This window comes from Cladophialophora yegresii (genome assembly GCF_000585515.1).
Source record: "Cladophialophora yegresii CBS 114405 chromosome Unknown aczIN-supercont1.4, whole genome shotgun sequence".
Classification (NCBI taxonomy): domain Eukaryota; kingdom Fungi; phylum Ascomycota; class Eurotiomycetes; order Chaetothyriales; family Herpotrichiellaceae; genus Cladophialophora; species Cladophialophora yegresii.
The window spans coordinates 2,675,942-2,688,182 of record NW_006913048.1 but is presented as its reverse complement, the minus strand read 5'-3'; the positions used below and the strand labels follow the sequence as shown (position 1 = coordinate 2,688,182).

Here is a 12,241-nt window from a genome sequence, read left to right as displayed (position 1 = left end):
CATTTGCACGGATTGCGCAGCTGGCGGCATGGGTGACAGTCCCAGGCTTTTGATCCGGTGAGCCTCTTTCGAGCTGCAAGCCACTTACGTCACTATGCAAAGGGTGATCGGATTCATCTTCCACCACAACCGGTGACGTTGCATGTCTCGTCTCACTCTGTGGCCACCAACAGCTCGGGCTTCTAGGAAGAGACTGTCTCCTTCTAGGGTTGACAGTGGCTCCCCGCACTCTGCTTCGTGAGCTACGGGCCTTGTGAAATATTCGTGCGAGTACTGTGTACGAGTAGTGGGTATTGTCACTTGAGGCCTGGTGACGGTCTTGTTGATCATGAAACATCCGAAACCGTGCGGTCTAATCCTCCATTGAGCGACGTGAAGTGAGCATAATTGCTCGCATCTGATTCGAAGCGGAAGTGACAAGCGAGCCTTTGACGCGTCGACTAAATCGTGCTTGTCATCAACTTTGCCTTGCACGCCAGCGAGTCAACTTATTGGACTTGCCTCACCCGCAGGACACATGATTCTTTGCTAGAGGCAGGACTTCTCCCACGATCTCTAGGGCGGGGTGTGAGCCATGGGCTTTGCTTCAGAGCTATTTCTGTATTCTTCAGCTTTACGCTCACTCTCGGCAAGAGCTCCCCGCGTACAACAGATCTCGCGCACCTCGACGCTCTCTCCCGGTAACATTACTTGCTCACGAATCTCCAGGAATCGTCCCCTTATTCTTGCCCGTGGTCTAGCCTCACCAGCCAAGATGCCTAAATCCTCAGATCCAAACCAGTTCATGAGAACTTCAGGTGCCAATGATTCAGTCTGGGTCCATCTGGAACCATATTCTCACCGGCCCAAGTTCCCCAAGTTGGACAAGGATATCGAGACTGATGTCTGCGTCATCGGATCTGGTATCTCTGGCATCTCAGTTGCAGAGCAATGTGTGAGGAGAGGTCTCAACGTGGTTATGATTGAAGCAAGAGATATACTTTCGGGTGAGCCTCACCTCGGTGACGGGAACAATTCTTGCTAACCCATCTCGCAGGGGAGACCGGTCGAACATCGGGTCATTTGGCATCGGATCTGGACGATGGGTACATAGCAATACAGAAAGCCTTCGGAAGAGACGGAGCACAAGCTGCGGCAGAGTCACACGACTGGGCGATCAAGCATGTCGGCGAAGTTGCAAAGGAGCTTGGAATCGACTGCGAATATCGTATGCTGAAGGCGTACGACGTGTCACAGTACCCCGTGGGCACAAAGGAACATGACGACGACATGAAGGAGCTGAAGGAGGAAGCTGAGCTCGCCTCCCAGCTCGGCCTCGATTTCGCATATGACGAAAATCTCAAAATCAAAGGCTGGGACGGGAAACCGGACCAGCGAGGTGGCAACATTGTTGGGCGTCAGGCGACCTTTCACCCTACCAAGTACCTTGTAGGAGTACTGAAGTGGCTCGAGAAGCAACCCAACTTCAAATGCTACACACATACCCGTGCATTGAGGATAAATGAGAGTGGCATACACGTGCCGCTCGTCGACCTGCACCTGGGTCCAAAGGATGTCACAGTCACAACGGTGGACGGCAATACGATCAAGTGTCACCACGCAGTCGAGGCAACTGTTATACCTCTCCAGATGCTGAGTGTCGTCGCCGAGCTCGAGTACCACCGGACATATTGCATCGCGATCAGAATACCCAAAGGGAGCGTCGAGGACTGCCTTATCTACGACACAGCCGACCCATACAAATACGTCCGCATGACGGATTGCGACGAAAAAGACGACTACATGGTCGTTGGTGGTTGTGATCACAAGGTTGGCCAAGAAGACGAATGGGAGGAGCGATACAAGGAATTGGAGACGTGGACTCGCGAGCGCTTCACAAAGGCAGGCAGCGTCGACTACAAGTGGTCTGGCCAAGTTCTCGACCCGGTCGACTACAACGCATTTATCGGCAAGAATTCGGGCAACAATCGGATCTACGTGGTTACCGGCGACTCCGGAAACGGGCTTACCCACGGCGTGCTTGCTGGGCGACTCATCGCAGATCAAATTCAAGGGATTGACAGCCCTTGGGCCAAGGCCTATGACCCGAAGCGCAAAAGCTCTATCCTCCAGAAACTTCCAAGCATGGTTGAGCATGACGTGCAGATCAACACACAATACAAGCGGTTTGCACACTCAGACATCAAGGACGTTGAAGATCTAGGTCTGGATCAAGGTGGTGTGCTCAACCCGACCGCCAAAGGCCCACAGGCAGTGTACAAAGACAACAATGGCAAGATTCACCGCATGAGCGCGCTCTGTCCCCATCTGCACGGAGTGGTGTGTTGGAATAACGACGAGAAATCCTGGGATTGCCCTATCCATGGCAGTCGATTCAGCCCGGAGGGTCTCCAGATCTGCGGCCCAGCAAAGACGGCGTTGAAGCCATTTGACGATAGCGCGAAAGCAAGACAGGAGATCTCTTCTGAGCCTTGAATTGGTCCACAGGCAAATGGAGTTCGGGATTGTTTCCTATGAGAATGCTATAACGCATGGGAATTTCCCCAGCCGTATCAGGCTCGTGTCGAGCACAGATCACGCATGGCGGTGCAGGAGTGATTGTACATGCAAAGATTGAAGCAAACGTTTCATGAGCCCCTCCTCATGCGAGCATTTGCAGTAAGGAATGCATAGCAATTGCGTCCATACGAACAATCAAAAAAATGCTCATCCCTCCTTCGGTATATGGCACCAACTGCTGATCTCCGTGTGCGCAGCAAGTCAACGCCGCTGTGCATATCCTCTCTACAGCCGCGACATCTTCTCTGTTGTTGCCAGCTGCCGCAACAGTATTGTTCTTGCCGGTGTCAGTCGCGGCAGGCAAGACTCTTTGGTGTAGCCCTATTAGTCAAACCGCAGAGAAATGCTTGCGATCTGAACAAGGTGGTTGAAGTACGAGGTCTGTCAGTTTGACGACTTCGCAGTTCATGGTCTGTGGTATCTGCCGTCCGGTCGTCTAGGCGGAGAAAGCTGCCTGCTGGACAGCTGCACGGGACAGCGCAGGCACCGCAACTTTCACCTCATCACAATAGACCCTTTCGTACATGTTTGGCTTTGCCATTCCAGGCCCAGCCCAGTAAGAGCCTATTACATCGCCTTCATTGGCTCGGCTCCTATCGGTCTGAGGGTGTCCATCAAGAGGGCCTCGTCGTCCACGGTCCATCCTGTCGGTATGTGCGCCTCGAGTAGAATATCGACGACGTCGAAACTATCGACCCGGAGGCTGAGAATCCAAAGCATATGCCGAAATATGCGCCACGCCTTGTACGCCGACAAGGAGCCCGCGGTCAGACACCAGAGATACGACATGGCCTTCCGCACCTGAGGTGTCAAGAGGGCGGCTATGCCGTCAAAGTGCTCCATGTCCAGGCAGAGTTCCAGGATGAAGACCCCGAGCGCTTGGCCGAGGTAGTGCAGCAGATTCCACCACGGGAGCAGCTGGTACGCTTCATGGGCAGACGCATCCTCTGGGAGAATATCGACCATTGCCACTCCTGCGCAGACACAACTCCTCGCGCCGCTGAGGTTGAACTCTCGAATGTAGTCCGATTCGTTGGGAACGAGAATGTGGCACAAGCATGGCCTGTATAAGATCATCCTGATGCTTTGGTGGTATAATGCCAGATCGATCTTGGCACGCGGGTCGGTGCCCATGGCTATCGTGCTCGTGAGATTAAGCTCCTCCGGCAGACTGTTCTCTCACCCGACCAACTGAATACTGAGGCCGGTGATTATCTTCTGCATCGAAGACCATGAATGCGACAGTTGGGGCATGTAGAGTTGTGCCATGACACGGTTGCTGATGATCGAGAGGCGCGCCCTGCAAGAGGTATGCTGTGGAGGAGGGCCGTACCCAACATATTGAAAATTTTGCGACGGCACAGGACCTCCGCACATGGTCTGGCTGGCCTCTCTCCTGCGGCGAAGGAAATCCAACCAGAGCCCCCTCGTGTCGTCTTTGTGGTTGCCACTGCGGGAACCCTCGGCTGAAGCGCTCTTGAGGAGTTCAACGGGAACCGCTGTATATTCAAGAGGGATTAACGGCGGTTTTCCCAACACCTCTGACATGGCCACTTCGAGGCTGTAGAGAGAAAACCACAAGCGAGCTCTCTCCTCAAGCTGTGCCTGGCTCAGGGCCCCGTCGACAGTCCTGAGATGCAGACCAAGACACGTGGCGTTCCTGATTGCCACCCCTATCAATACCCATGCTCTAGAACTGGTCAGCTGTTGTGCGTATAGCTCCGTGGATATCGGACATACCTCGAGACCGAGCCGTTTGTAAAGAGGTAGAAGGAGAGCATTCCTAAGGCGTTGATGCCATCGAGACCCGGATTGTCGAGCATGACCCTATGGTCGAGACCCAGTGCTCGAGCCCGAGCATAATACACCAAATGGGATTCCATGCCCGGTTCATCATCCAGCATGGCGTGGTGCAACCACTTCGACCCAATGGCCCACATCAAATTGGCAACTGCAAGCCACCTGCGCTGCGCCCATGAGAGGTGCATGCGGTTGTACGGAAAGTTGTCCAGTTCTTCGAGAAAACGCGCTCGTGCAAACCAGTTAAAATTACCATGAAGCGCGTGGAAAAATGCCTCGGATAGGATCCGGGCCGTCAGATCTCCCGGCCAATGAAGCGCATCGACGTAGTCCTCGTCCAGGCTCAAGAGGTCCTCATCATCCATGAAGTAGTTGAACTGTGTTGCAGGTGTGTAATTGGAGACATTCTCTCGCATGGCGAGGTCGGCGGCGGCAGGAACGGTGAGGTAGGAGTACGCCCGTGCAATCCAGGACACTTCGGAGATCTTCCCTATGAATCCGACAGCGCGCCTGCCGCGACCCACGTCAATGCTATGGGTCAGCACGTCCTGGCCCACGGGCAACCCTAAGCTAGCGTAGGTATACTGCTCGTCTTCAGGAGTGCTCTCCACGCTTAGAGGGAACCGAGAACTGTCGCCGGTTCGCGTGCTTGGAGTCATTGAAGGTGTGCACTGTACCTCCAATTCACACTGGGTTCCCAATCAGTCATGCTTTCATAGGAGTCTATGGACAAACGTTGAGTATCATTTCTCGAATGTTTGCGGTCTCGGTTGGATCTAGATTCGGGCTGGCGGCGATAGTCTTCAAAGCGTCAAGGAGCATGCTGTTTTTGGTCTTGAGATCTTCAATTTGGAGGTGGCTTTCGACGAGATCCCTTTCTCGTCTGTCAGTGGAACGCTCATCATGTCGGATGGAGGCGCGAGGCATACTTTTTGTTTCTTTCTCTCTTCCGATCGCCAAAGTTGCAGGCTGCCCCATCCTTGCCGCATTTCCCGCAAGGATTTCCCCCTGAGCATTTGGTCCGCATGAGACGACATCGGTCACATGCGTGGGAGACTCGAATCCGGATTGAACTTGCGCTGCGTGAAGAAGCCGGAGACTGAGGCACAGAAGGACCAGACCTAGAGGGCGTTGTACTAGGCAACAGACTTCCTGGACGCTTCGACACACGCGCCGGTGATGCATCCCCATGGAATGCCATTGACTGGGGGTTTTGATGTAGTCCGTTCTTCTGACGGTTCGAATCGACAATACCGGAGTGAGGGTGCGCATGGCTGATGTGAGTTCGGCAACGAAGAACACAACGCTACGTAATGCGGGGACCGGGCACGCGACGGCGACATGCACTATCCACTGAGTCGAACTCGTCCTGGGTCCCGAGTGTCCACCTCCCTGTGTACGTATGGCCTCTTCTCCGTATCACGGAAGAGGCAGAACAAGATCCCTCGATCATCGACGACAGCCGGAAGTGAGGTCCAGGGTTTTGTTGGGCACCCATCGTTCTATTGGCTGCTTTCCGGCGCGGGGGGCGACGCCTGGTCGCCCTTTACCCGATTTGTCTTAGCCGTGGCCGGCGCCGGAGATTCTCTCCGGCCTCGAGCCCCTCGGCTGCTGCTTGCTCGTGGCGACTTACAACCCAATGAGAGAGCCTATCCGGATCCTTTTTCCTTTCGCCCCGCAGTCCCGGGGTGTGGACGAAAGCCAGTACGAGGTAGACATCCGACATGATCAATCCGAGATTGATTCGAGGGTTTTGAGATCCCCCTGCGGAGCACGTTACAATCCCACCGTCTCGACCCGGTGATAGCAGTCTAGAACCTCCGAGCTGAGAGACGCGAAAACTGCTGGCACAAGTCTGTGCTGAGGATAAGGGATCCCACCGACTTGCAGCGATAATTAGTACTCTCACACAGAGCTGCGGAACCCAGCGTCATAGTAAAGAAGGCCCTGGCCCCAGCGGCCATCCGTCCCCACCGTACCTACAAATAGACCGTGCTTATCATTGCGCGCAAATCGAACAACGAAGTATGCGAGAATCCCACGACCTTGACACTATACACCAATCCAAATTCGACGTACATACATCTCCCATCGCATATTTTGGCCAACAGGGGTCTTCGGTCATGGAAACATACCTGGACGAGACATTGTCGCGTCTCATCACCGCATTTCACATCCTCCACCAACATGGAGTCCTGGCCGAGCACGGTCATATCTCGATTCGGAATCCCTACAACCCTTCAACCTTCTTCACCAGCAACATGCCGGCCATTCTGGTCGCATCCAAGGGCGATCTCACCCAGTGGAATGTTGACGGGTCTCCGGTGGCCGTCCCCTACAGTGGGTGTCAAGCCGTTCAGACCGTGCCCAAAACCACCGAGCACTACATCCACAGTTGCATTTACGAGCGTTACCCGGGGGTGCAGAGCATTGTTCATGCACACAACCTGCATACCATTGTGTACGGGCTGTGTAACAGCTACGGAAGTTTGCTGCAGCCCAGCTACCACATGGCAGGCTTTGTCGGCTCTCAAAGTCCAATATTCAATCCTGCCGACCACTTCGCTGGCCTGCCTCCCACCCATCCCCACAATTTCCTGATCAATCACAAACACCTTGGTAATGCTCTGGCGAGGTCATTTGCCGGCGCCGATGACATGGACGGAATGGCTTCTGTCCCCGTTCACAGCGTAGTCTTTCAACGAGGCAACGGATTTGTCACCTGGGCACGACGTCTCGAGGACGCCGTGTATCGGGCTATTCACGTGAGCCGAGCGGCCGTCATCCAGTCAATGGCCATGTCTCTCCGGTGTGACACGGACCTGGAGATACTGTATTTAAATGAGAAGGAAGCGAAAGATTGCGCCGAGACCATAAACCGGGCGTTTCCACCGATCTGGGCCGCATGGGTCGCCCAGGTTGAGCGGTCGGGTCACTACCATAACGAACTGAAGGCCAGGAGAGGATAGAAGCAATATACCGGTCTGACCATCGAGATCCGTACAACACGCTGTACACCGGTACGCCATCTTCGGTGGCCGCGGTATCATGCACTGCAAGGCTTCGCGCAGAATCATAGTTGCAGCGTCTCAGACCTGACTATGATAGCTATAGATCGCTGGAGCCCTCCTCAAAGAGGCGGCAGTGCATGAGCGGCGTGTGGCGGCGACGAGTAACGTGGAGGCCAGGTCAAACGGGTGGCGTTTAGGCTTCTCTGCAATCATCCAAGACTTCTGCTCGACCTGCGGAGCTTTACATGCGTAGTCTGTAGTCCTTTGGACCAGAATTAATTAGGTCTCCCATCATTCAGTATTGTACATAGTGGTTCACGAGGCTGAAAAGAGCCGCGCCGTCCGGACATTGTTTCCGACACCCGCAAACGTCATGTTCTACACGTCGAGAGCATAAAGCGTTCAAGCAATATCATTTCTCATCCTCCTCGTCCTCGACAAGGTTGCTCCATACCAGATTACGTCCTGAGCCTGAGTCGAACATCTCGAACCACACAATCATCATGCCGGAAAGCTACATCAACCCCGCGCGTCCGAAGATCCGCTTCTCGCTGATCGAATGCATCGCCATTGGCATCGGAGCCGGCGCCGTCGGTGTCGCTGCGTATGTATCACCCTCGTCAACATCTCTGAGGACGAGAGAGAGTTTCGCTGTGCTGATCAAGACAATCCACACTCCAGAATGACACTCGGCGAAAAGACCGAGCAGGCGCTCACCCACCGCCCGAGTTCCTACGTGCCCGGCAAAACGCTTGCTCGCCTGTTCAACCTCGATTTCCATGCCCAGCCGGACAGAATCAACCACGCGATGCACTGGGGCCAGGGCATGCTCGCGGCCGGGATCCGTGGCGCGATGAGCTATTACGGCATTGTCGGCCCGTTTGGAAGCTACCTCTTCATGGGCGTAAGGTTGCTGGTTGATCAGACGTTGGAGAACTGGACTGGCGTTGGCGCTTTGCCTTGGTATGCGTCCCTCGCGTCGTGGTGAAAATTAGGATTCATGGTCCCTTTGTATGCTAACGTCGTGCCAACGCTGTAGGACCTGGCCTGTCAACGAACAGATCATCGACTTATTGCACAAGGCTGTGTTTGCGGCCGTGACGGGGTACGTTGCCGACAGGATTATCTTGGGAGAGGCGCTCAATGCTTGATTGGGGCGAGGGCGAGGGCGAGGGCAATTTGAGGCGGTGGAGGTGCTCGATCTGGTCTTGCTGGCATGCAGCGCCTTTCTTCATCATCGCACGGATCCCCTGGCAGCGTCGACATACGCGGATTGAAGGATGGCATACATTCGACACGTCAGCTCGTTACAGAGCGAGCTAGGCACGTGTGTGCATAGGGAATAATGGCCATCCAGCGAAATGCCTGTAGTGGTCTCGTTTTGGTCTGTGGTGGTACTTGCTTCGTATTATCTACTTGGCGAGAATGGCATGCATTGCGAATATAACACAAAGCCGGCATGTTTGCCTGCGTGGACGGTGGCTCAGGTTGTATGTAGTGCCCTACGCTCGTTCCGAACATTTGCACCACTTCCGGGATGTCTTCAGCCAGCTGGAACGGCTTTGCCCGGCAGCATTCTTCGTCCTGCGACCTACCGCCTGTCATTCAGGAACAATCTAACATGTGACGCGGACCCATCTGCTGCCGCATGATACAGCGCGGTTCGATCCGAAGAGTCCCTCGGCATGAACATCGGCCACATTTCGCGGCATACGATCAATCACTAGTCTACACTCAGCATGTAGGTTGACTGGTATAGCCGTTGGACTCTTCCTGGCAACTGCACAACAACGTGACCTTCAGAGCAGAGGGCTCAGCGAACCCAGGCTGGTGATATCTGCTCCCCATAAAGGGGGGCCATTAAGAAAGCATGTCTCAATATAAGGTGAGAGCCCAGCGGAGGTCCCCACCGACGTCCGTAGTCGCTGCGTCAGGAACCTCGAAGTGAACGAACACTTTCCAAGAATGCATATATTCGGCCAATGACCACCACCCTCACCATGCGGTTGATTTGACACGACACCGGAATAACGGTATATGTTGCGACAGATAATGCCGCGGGTTGAAAAAACGGGCCAGAAAGTTCCCGTGTGGGGACAATCAAGAGTCCCACGAAGCGCGATTCTGTACCATCCGGCTACAGCGCAAGTGACCGGATGGTTGGCAACAATGGATCTAGGGCTCCCAATTGCGCCAACCGAGCCCATGATCGTCCCGGATGTCGATGATTGATTGGGAGCGGAATCGACAAGCATCGCTCAACTCTGGAGCGGCGGCGGCGACGAGCCCAAAACGGGGAGGTGGTAGAAAAAGAGTTGGGATGGCATAAAGTGAGAGATAAGGATGTGGCGGAGGCAACCAATAGCACCTTTAGACTGGTATGATCAAGGCACGGGCATCAAATATGAAGCCTTGGACCCGTAGCGGTCGAAGATGGCTGGAGAAGGCCTTCGGGCAAAGATAAACAATGGTGATGCGCTCTGCCTTGGAAGAACATGTCGCAAGCATACGCATAGTGTACAACATAACGTAAACGTGGGTTCTGGGCAGGCCGATTTCTGGGGTTCTTTCGTTCAGCTTTCAGGAAGTGTTTGCCCCCCGCGCCGACAGAAGATATAGCCCTGCATTGAAATCAGTGTATCGTCACGAGAGGATGGAAGCGACCTACCATATTGTGTCTCTGGCACCTGCCATCCATCGAGTAACTTCAGGCCCGCACCTTTCCAGAGTTCTTCTCGATCTTTGTCGTCGTACTTGTGGCTTGCAACTACGAAGATCTTTTCACCGGCTTTTAAACAGCGATCCTCGAACCAGACATCTTTTCGTGGCACTAGGTACTGTTCGTGGCGTCCAAGCTCGTCGTTCCATTGTCCCTGACGATCCCATTCGTCCTGATGAAAAATGCGTTTGCCAAGAATTTGATTTGCATGATCGAGCGCGTTTCTTATAAACGAGTCGTTTCTACCTTCGGCGTCATTGTACGCAGCCCAGACCCGCTCAGCCTTCTTACACCCGTCTGCTCCGATCACCATCAGAGGTTCACTCCTGATCGCTCCGTTCACGGCATGGTCGATAGCAGCGCCGAAAGCTCTGAAAAAATCAGCCGCCTCGGGTCGTGTAAAGCTCCCAAGGGTCGACCCAAGTGAGAGCACAACTCTCGGTCTCGAAGCGATTTCGTATTGCTGCAACCACACTAGGCCGTCATCGTATGTCCCTAGTAGACCATGGCAGCGAACGTGCTCGAAGGTGCCAGGAGATACTTCTTTCAGCGTCCGCTCAAGCTCTGCACGCGAGAGGTCGAGCGCGAAGTAGTCCACCGGCTTTTTCGCGTCGTCGAGCGCTTGTAGGAGGATCTTCGTCTTCCGCAAGGCTCCGCTGCCCAATTCTACAACAATGGAACCGGATTCAATCGTGTCAGCTATCTTGTGACTGTGTGCTTTGAGCAGCTCGATTTCGGAGTTGGTCAGGTAATATTCTCGCGCGTAGGTGACAGCCTCGAAGCGTTTCAAGCCTTGTTCATTCCAAAGCAGCAACGAGGAGAAGCTGGAGGGCTCGGTCTTCAAACACTCGGCAGTGTCCTTCGAAAGTTCGATTTTCTCGGCGTCCGACTGGATGTCAATGATATCCGGGCTCGGTTCCTCATAGGACCCCATGATGGCGTCCTGTTGTATGGTAAGAACAGATTGCCGTGCTTGAGACAGAGACAGCCATTGGGAAAATCTCACGAGGATCTAGCTGGTTATAAACAAGTCAACATCTGAAAATCGACATGCGAGATCCCAGCGCGGGGAATACGTACCGACCAACGGGCTGCTGAGATGACCAGCACGCCGATTCGAGTGTGGAGATCGAAGAAGTGCCGTGATGGCTGTGTGGACCGGAGTAAGATGGCTTTGAGATCACGACATGTCTGCAGAACTCATGCCGCCCACTACACCACGAGCTCTGCACTCAGTGGCTGTCGGAAGTGGGAGACAAGCGTGGAAACAATCTCCGCGTCAATCTGATCTGCTGGCAATTACCTCCGTTGGACAAGAAATCCTGCGCGTTCCTGACATGACGCCACCCAATGTTGGGGCATAATGACTTGTGTCACGGAAAAATGATCGGGCGGTTCGGCCACATCCCATTAGATACCCGTACACGGAGGATCCGCATTCCGCAACGTCGCCTCGGTCAGCGTTGAATATTGGGTTTGTGGGAAACCCGCATGTGTGCCAAGCCCCGTGACGTCGTTGACATTGCCAGTGGCGCTAACTATTTCTGGCTGGCGCTCAACACATTTCACCAGCGACTTCCAGTCTCGTAGCTCTCACCGACAATGATGCCCCGCCACGAGGTACCGGACGAAACAGACTTGCCAGAAGCGTGTGCTCGTGCATCTCGATCGAAAGGTGGTGGTCATTACACTCCGGCTACCGGCCGACAACCAGCGTCATCTGTCACCCCTCAGTCAGTTGGGGACGTCCTCACCTCGCACCTAATTACAGTACCTCGTACCCTGCCGTGTCACTCTTAATGAGATCATACGAGTAAGAGGAAGGATATCCGGAGCATGTGACCAAGACTGCAGAATTAGATGGGTCATCGCTACGAAACAAGATCTGGCACAGGTCCGGTTCTAGCTCCCCGTCTTACTTTGACAGGCTTTGGAAGTGTGCCGAGCCCGCGACGCAGAAAAAAGATCCAGGTAAGTACATCGTGAGTACTCGTACTCGTAGCACAAGCTCCAACCGGACTCTGCCTGAGGACGATCTCCTTCCCGGCTCCAAGTGCTCGGATCTGTTAACTGTCTCCACTTTCAACCCAATTATTGGTGCTCTACCAGGCTCGTATAATTCTTCTGCCTCCAAAGGCCACTGGAACAACCT

The 12,241-nt window shown here is 54.2% G+C and overlaps 6 protein-coding genes across 6 annotated transcripts; 3 read left to right on the top strand and 3 right to left on the bottom strand.

The window, feature by feature from the left end:
- Positions 1–754: 754 nt before the first annotated feature.
- On the top strand, positions 755–2,475 carry A1O7_06315 (uncharacterized protein; the record flags this gene model as incomplete). Its single annotated transcript, XM_007760318.1, has 2 exons — positions 755–986; positions 1,037–2,475. The coding sequence occupies 2 exons, from the start codon at positions 755–757 to the stop codon at positions 2,473–2,475; spliced, it is 1,671 nt and encodes a 556-aa protein (XP_007758508.1).
- Positions 2,476–3,126: 651 nt separating this feature from the next.
- Positions 3,127–3,693, bottom strand: A1O7_06314 (uncharacterized protein; the record flags this gene model as incomplete). Its single annotated transcript, XM_007760317.1, has 1 exon — positions 3,127–3,693. The coding sequence occupies one exon, from the start codon at positions 3,691–3,693 to the stop codon at positions 3,127–3,129; it is 567 nt and encodes a 188-aa protein (XP_007758507.1).
- A 45-nt stretch (positions 3,694–3,738) lies between these two features.
- On the bottom strand, positions 3,739–5,018 carry A1O7_06313 (uncharacterized protein; the record flags this gene model as incomplete). Its single annotated transcript, XM_007760316.1, has 2 exons — positions 3,739–4,249; positions 4,300–5,018. The coding sequence occupies 2 exons, from the start codon at positions 5,016–5,018 to the stop codon at positions 3,739–3,741; spliced, it is 1,230 nt and encodes a 409-aa protein (XP_007758506.1).
- A 1,464-nt stretch (positions 5,019–6,482) lies between these two features.
- Positions 6,483–7,328, top strand: A1O7_06312 (uncharacterized protein; the record flags this gene model as incomplete). Its single annotated transcript, XM_007760315.1, has 1 exon — positions 6,483–7,328. One exon carries the CDS (start codon positions 6,483–6,485, stop codon positions 7,326–7,328), a length of 846 nt encoding a protein of 281 aa, XP_007758505.1.
- Positions 7,329–7,873: 545 nt separating this feature from the next.
- Positions 7,874–8,521, top strand: A1O7_06311 (uncharacterized protein; the record flags this gene model as incomplete). The annotated part of the gene is made up of 3 exons (XM_007760314.1): positions 7,874–7,974; positions 8,052–8,333; positions 8,410–8,521. The coding sequence occupies 3 exons, from the start codon at positions 7,874–7,876 to the stop codon at positions 8,519–8,521; spliced, it is 495 nt and encodes a 164-aa protein (XP_007758504.1).
- Positions 8,522–9,943: 1,422 nt separating this feature from the next.
- Positions 9,944–11,023, bottom strand: A1O7_06310 (uncharacterized protein; the record flags this gene model as incomplete). The annotated part of the gene is made up of 1 exon (XM_007760313.1): positions 9,944–11,023. One exon carries the CDS (start codon positions 11,021–11,023, stop codon positions 9,944–9,946), a length of 1,080 nt encoding a protein of 359 aa, XP_007758503.1.
- Between the last annotated feature and the right edge of the window lie 1,218 nt (positions 11,024–12,241).